Genomic DNA, 6,633 nt, shown 5'->3' with positions numbered 1-6,633 from the left:
TTTACATCCTGGCAGTCTTCTCAGGCCATTCATTATCTAAGTATCGTCTAGCCTACTTTTCCCCCTCCCCTATCCTTTCCAGCTTTGGATCATAATTATCTTCCCCTGTTAGAAAACAAAAAAGTTTATTGAAGGCTGGAATTGCCTATAATACTTGGCACATAGCAAGTGCTTAGTAAATATTTCAAATTCTTTAATAAATACTTAATAAATTTAATTGAATAGGAGAGATTAGATAGAACTTGTAAGCAGAACTTGTAAGCAGGACGGGGAAATTTCCTCACTGTACACACTGAACAAGGACGTAAAATTCTGGTGCGTGATATGGGTAGAAATGATACTTCCAGAAGGCAGATTATGAAGAAATTGAAGCTAAAAATGGAAGGCTTTGGAGAACTGGCAGTGTTTTCATCACTACTGCCAAACAAAGACTTCAGAAGACAAAAACAGCCTTGGCAATCATGGAATTTCAGACTTTCAGAGTTGGAAGGAATATCAACAACCGCTTGGTCCAACCCACATCTGAAAAAGTTTTCTCTATAGAACACTAAACAAAAAAATCATACAACTTTTGCTTAAAGTCTTCCAATAAGGGGAAGGAACCCACTGCTGAAATCCTTCCTTTTCCCTTCTTCCCCTCACCCCTAAGCCCCAAACCTTTCAGCCTTGGAAAAACACTAGTTCTTAAGAATTTTTCCTTATATTGACTAAATTTGCATCTTTGCAACTTCTATTGCTTGCGGGAGTCAAACAAAAAATGATGTCTAATCAGTCTTCCACAAGATTGGAAGCCTTTCATATACCTGAGGACCACTGGCATGTCTCCCCTGAGCCTTCTCTTCTACAAGATAAATCATTCATTCCTTCAGCTGATGTTTATTTGACACATTCTTGTACCCCTTCACCATTCTGATCAGCTTCCTCTTGAGGTTCTCCTGCTTATTAATGTTCATTGAACACCTGGTTAAGAATATATATGGATCTCTTGACCAGGCTTGAAATAAAGGAATGACATGCTCTTGTCCAGGGAAAGATGGCACCTAAGGGATTTACTAACTTACTAACTGGTGTATGACTCTGGACAAATCACTTAACCCTGCTTGCCTCAGTTTCCTCATCTGTAAAGTAAACTGGAGAAAGAAATGGCAAAGCAGTTCTCAAGAAAAGATGGTCACTTATAAAAGAGTCAGAATTCTGGGCCAGAAGTCAGGAAGACCTGAGTTCAAATCCAGTCTCAGACACTAACTATGTAACCTTGGGCAAGTTACTTAACCTCTATTTGCCTTAACCCAATAGAGAAGGAAATGGCAAACCACTTCAATATCTTCACTAAGAAAATCTCACAATCAATATGATCCACAGGGTCAGAGTCTGACACTGCTGGACAGCAACAGAGACACCCAGAAAATCACAAAAGATGAAATCTAAGAAAGGACCTAGTAATAAGACCCTTGTTTCAGACACATAAAACAATGATAACAATCAAGAACTAGAAATCTTAACACAAGACAAATATTACCTCATGGATATAACTGAGATCTGATGATATGAAATTCACGGCAAGAATATGACTCTGGACAGTTATGTCCTAGGAAATGAAGAGGATGTCTCACTAGGGGTAGAGGGACAGCCTGCCTTCTGATAGATTCCTATTTTAACTAATTAATCTTCCCAACTAGGTGCTAGGCCAAATGGTTTCTATGCTACCAAAGGATGCAAATACAAATCCTAATCCTCTCAATTTTGGTAGTGAGAGGCAAACCCTCATAGCCGGAATGTGTCTGTAAGACACCCTATTCAAAATGTACAAAAAAATATTGCTGGGGGTGGAGTTAGAGTGAATAAAAGACTAGACACAAATCTCAGGCAGCTGGTTTTACCATGGATAGAGTACTGGAACTGGAGAGAAGGCCAAAGTTAAAGTATGACCTCAGGCACTAGCTATGTGACCCTGGACAAGTCATTTAAACTTTGCCTCGATTTCCTCAACTGTAAAATAAAGATAATAACCCCCATCTTGCAGAGTTGTTGTGAGGATCAAATGTGGTAGTATCTGCAAAAGCAACCCCTTTAGATGATCATCTCCTTATCCTCCTTATTCTGTGCTGTATGAACAGAGCCTTCCCCTTCATTTTTTCTAATGAGGATGGCTTCTGATTTAAAAGTCTACAGTTCTCAATCTCTGTAGGACCAGCATATGGATGACCAGGGTACGAATGGGAACATCATGCCCAATCCTTGAAACATTATAATTTGCATGTGGAAGGCAATGTTACCTCTTCTTTCACATCTGTTTGGAGTCAGGGCCCCTTGTCCTCAATTTGGTGAGAGTTCTCAATCCTAAAACCAGAATAAAGTCTCTCAAGATCCAGATTAAGAATGATATGGCTGCCCAGGCTTTGAATTAGGTTCTAAATACCCTTGCAAAGGAGGCAGCTAAGTAGCACAGTGGATTGGGTATGCTAGGCCTGGAGTTAGGGAAAGCTAAGCTCAAATCTGGCCTCTGATACTTCTAAACTGTGTGACTCTGAGCAAGTCACTTAACCCCAATTGACTAGCCTTTGGGGCTCTTCTGTCTTAGAAATGATACTAAGGCAGAAGGGAAAGAGGTTTAAAAAGAAAAACAACCTGTGGCAGACTCCAGGGGCTTCTGGGGCTCCGAGGTAGCTTGAAATGCAGTAATTATTTTTCAATTCACATTCCCTCCTGCCCAGAACAAAAACAAGGTACAGTATTTAATACAAACAGTTGTTTATTGGTCCACAAAATGCATAGACTCAAATACCAAAAGACAGCAGATAGGCCAAGCTGCACAAGGCTTTATCTCTAAGACAGACTACTCCAGCAACTGCCCAAAATACCTCCTTCCCAACCCAGAAGCCCAACCCTTTGGAATCTTCTGTGATTACTGTGGTTTCTCAGTATTATTTCCAGGTCCATATATCTATCTATCTATTTCTCTGGTAGTTTGAGGAAAAGGTGGCCATTTGATTGTGGCAACAGGTTTCGGGTAGTGGGGAAGTATAAAAGGGACTACCTATGAACACTCACCTTAAAAAAGCTCATTAAAAGATCAAGTACTAAACAAAACATCATTTCCTTTACATACATTTCTAGGTTTTCCCTTCCAGGGTCTAGATGCCAAGTTCTCTTTTTCTCAAAATCAAGTTGTGATGATAGTCTGTAAGTAAATTCATTTTTCACAGACCTGCAAAGAGAAAACCCAACATTCATAATACTGAAAAAGGTAATAAAATCAAAAGCCAAAAGGGATTTTGGAAACAATTTAGTACATTCCTCTCATTTTACAGGAAGAAAATGAAGTCCTGGTAAGTGATTTACCAGAACTTAAATAGGTAAGATTCTTGGATTTCTCTTCCAGGGCTCTGGCCATAATACTAAGGCTGCAGCTATTTCCTTCCCTTTCAAGGGTCCCTATCACATTCTTCCAATGCTTGCAAAATTCCCCCTAGGGAGAAAGAAATAGGCTGTGTTGAGAATAAAAGGAAAAAAAGAAAGAGATTAGAATATTAAGAAAGTGCCATGGGAGACAAAAGGAATAGTGCAATAGAAATGGGGATTCATATTTATAGCTGTGCTCTTTGTGGTAGCAAAAAACTGGAAAACTGGGGAATGGCTGAACAAATTGTGGTTATATGCTGGTGATGGAATACTACTGTGCTCAAAGAAATAATAAACTGGAGGAATTCCATGTGAACTGGAAAGACCTCCAGGAATTGATGCAGAGTGAAAGGAGCAGAACCCAAAGAACATTGTACACAGAGAATGATACACTGTGGTACAATTGAATGTAATGGACTTCTCTACTAGCAGCAATGCAATGATACAGGACAGTTCTGAGGGATTTATGGAAAAGAACGCTATCCACATTCAGAGGAAGAACTGCAAGAGTGGAAACACAGAAGAAAAACTGCTTGAACACATGCTTTGATACTAACATGATTTGGTATGTAGATTCTAATGGACCACCCCAGTGCAACTATCAATAATATGGAAATAGGTCTTGATCAATGACACATGTAAAAACCAGTGGAAATGGGTGTTGGCGGGGAGAGTAAGAACATGAATCATGTAACCATGGAAAAATTTTCTAAAAAATAAAATTTCAAAAAAAAAAAAGAAGAAATGGGGATTCAACTGACCCTTAACATACCTGTGTTGGAGAGCACATCCTTTTTCTGGGCTTGGTTATGCCAGTTTTGCTGAGCAAATATGCTGTAGTCTGGAGACTGCCCTGTACAGATAGGTTCAGTAGCCAAAAGAGTGCCCTGATTGAATGCTATGCCCATTTGCTCCTGGACCAGATGCAACTGTTTCTGAATTTGTTCTAGCTTGCCAGCCTTAGAATGAGGAGATGGGGCAGGGCGGCGGCCCCCATTTTTCTGGCTTCTACCATTTTTCATGCTCCCCAGGCCCAGATGCAGCAACTCGATCAGATTGAGCAGGAGGCAGAGGCCACTGACTGCATACATGATCAGCAGGAAGATGGTCTTCTCCGTGGGACGAGATACAAAGCACTGTACAACATAAGGGCAAGGATTCTGCATGCAGTCATAGTTGAAAGGCACTTTCAAGCCAAAGAGCAGATACTGGCCCGCTAGGAAGGCCACCTCTAAGACAGTCCGCACCAGCAACTGCCCAACATAGGCCCCTAGGAGCCCGTCCCTGCGGATCCTCCTGCGACCATCATGGGCCCCATCCCTACAGGACATCTTCTCCGGGATCATAGACTCCTCCTCCTCTTGCTTCTGGGTCATCTGGCGCCGGGACAGATGGTGCACGGCATAGCCCAGATAAAACACTGTGGGCGCAGTGACCAGGATGATCTGGAATACCCAAAAGCGCACGTGGGAGAGAGGCGCGAAGGCATCGTAGCAAACGTTTAGGCAGCCAGGTTGTGCTGTGTTGCAGGAGAAGCCACTCAGTTCGTCCCGATAAATGGCCTCCCCACCCACAGCCAGGAGCACTAGCCTGAAAACGACCAGCACGGACAGCCAGAGCTTCCCCACCAGGGTGGAGTGCTGGGTCACAGCCTCCAGCAACTTGGTCAGGAACGCCCAGCTCATCTTCTCTCTTCCCAAAGACTCTCCACGACCTGAGGAGGGAGGAGCGAGTGAGGGACCCAGGCATGGGTAGGTAGTCCGCGACCCCAATTTAGGCCGTTCAGATTCAGAAGCCCACACCCCCTCTTGTCTGGCCTTTTCGTTCCACGATCTTTGCCTTTCATAATCCCTGCGCAGAATGCTCTGCACTCCCTCCCTCCTCTGCCCCACCCCGGGAATCTGTTCTGCTTCCCTGCTCCAATTTTTTCAAGTCCAGCTGATCTGGACCTTGGAGCCGTGCTGAAGCGGAACCAGAGAAGAAGGATGGGGAGAATGGAATCCTTAGCTGGGACAGGTGGCCAGAGTGGATCAGCATCAGCAACCGAGCCTAGATGGGGTGCGGAGCCGACCCGGGAGGAGACCACATGGCAACCGCAGGATTCAACTCTGTGTAAGCGGACAATGAATTCCCCAACAGGCAAAGATAAGGACTATAGAGGTCAGGCAGAAAGCAGTAGGGTGGCCCAGCTTCCCCGCAAGGAACTTCTAGAGTTGCGCGGTGAAGTAGCTTTGCCCATTTTCTGAGCCGAGGTCCACACATCCTGGAAATACTTGGACAGCGGGGGATTCTCGCGCCCTCCTCCACTCCCCACCTCCCCCTGTTTCCCACCAGTTTCTCACTCCAGTCTTCGGGGGACAGTCTCTTTCTCCCACTTGTTCTCACCTTAAATCTGATCTTTCCTGCCCCACATTCACCCAGAATCCGAGATTCCCAGAGACGCCTGAGAACGATTGGGGGGTGGATCCGCGGAAAAACTTAAATGTCCGGCCAAACCGAGCTGGAATTGGAGGGTAGGAGGTTGGGGCAGGGTCTTGCGCGTCGCCCCTCCCATACATGGTTTAGATTGCTGGAGGAAAAACCTGGGAACGGATTCCAATCTAACCAATTAGCGCTTATTTAGCGATTATGTGTCAGGCTCTCTGCTAAGCGATAAAGGATACAAAGGAAGGCAAAAAACAGTTCCTACTCTCCAAGAGCTCTGAGTCTAATGGGGAAGACAGCATAGAAATAAACTCTATATGTGTTTGTATATGGGTACATGTGCTTGTATGTACTTTTGTATGCGTGTCTATAGACACCCTCTATGCGTATACTTGTATATAAACACATATGCACTGTGTGTGTGTGTGTGTGTGTGTGTGTGTGTGTGTGTGTGTACACAATACGGCTATACAGAGAAGAGACAGAGAAAGACAGAGAGATGGATCTGGAGTCAGGAAGACCAGAGTTTCAGTGTGACCTTAGTCGCTCACTGTGACCCTGGGCGATTGATTTAACCTCTAATGGTTGTGTGAGGATCAAATAAGATATATTTGTAAAAATTAAAAAAAAAAGCACTTGGCACAGTGCCTAGCACATAGTAGGTGCTATACATAAATGCTTAATGCTTATTCTCTTCTTTATATATAAGGATTAATACGTTTAATGCTTATATATACAAACAATATTTGTCTATATTATGTCTCCGTTTTATTTATATATATTTGTTGACAGTTTATATGTCATATA

The 6,633-nt window shown here is 43.4% G+C and overlaps 1 protein-coding gene across 1 annotated transcript; it reads right to left on the bottom strand.

The window, feature by feature from the left end:
* Nucleotides 1-4,154: 4,154 nt before the first annotated feature.
* LOC123248923 (gap junction gamma-2 protein-like) lies at nucleotides 4,155-5,087 on the bottom strand. The gene has a single exon (XM_044677839.1). The coding sequence runs from the start codon at nucleotides 5,085-5,087 to the stop codon at nucleotides 4,155-4,157; it is 933 nt and encodes a 310-aa protein (XP_044533774.1).
* Nucleotides 5,088-6,633: the final 1,546 nt, after the last annotated feature.

This window comes from Gracilinanus agilis, chromosome 1, assembly GCF_016433145.1.
Source record: "Gracilinanus agilis isolate LMUSP501 chromosome 1, AgileGrace, whole genome shotgun sequence".
In the NCBI taxonomy this organism is placed as follows: Eukaryota; Metazoa; Chordata; class Mammalia; order Didelphimorphia; family Didelphidae; genus Gracilinanus; species Gracilinanus agilis.
Note: the sequence above shows the minus strand (reverse complement) of the source record. Positions and strands in the feature narration are given on the sequence as shown.

What these genes read in the sequence shown, in the direction of transcription:
- LOC123248923 (XM_044677839.1), bottom strand. Translation starts at nt 5,087, where the DNA reads ATGAGCTGGGCGTTCCTGACCAAGTTGCTGGAGGCTGTGACCCAGCAC.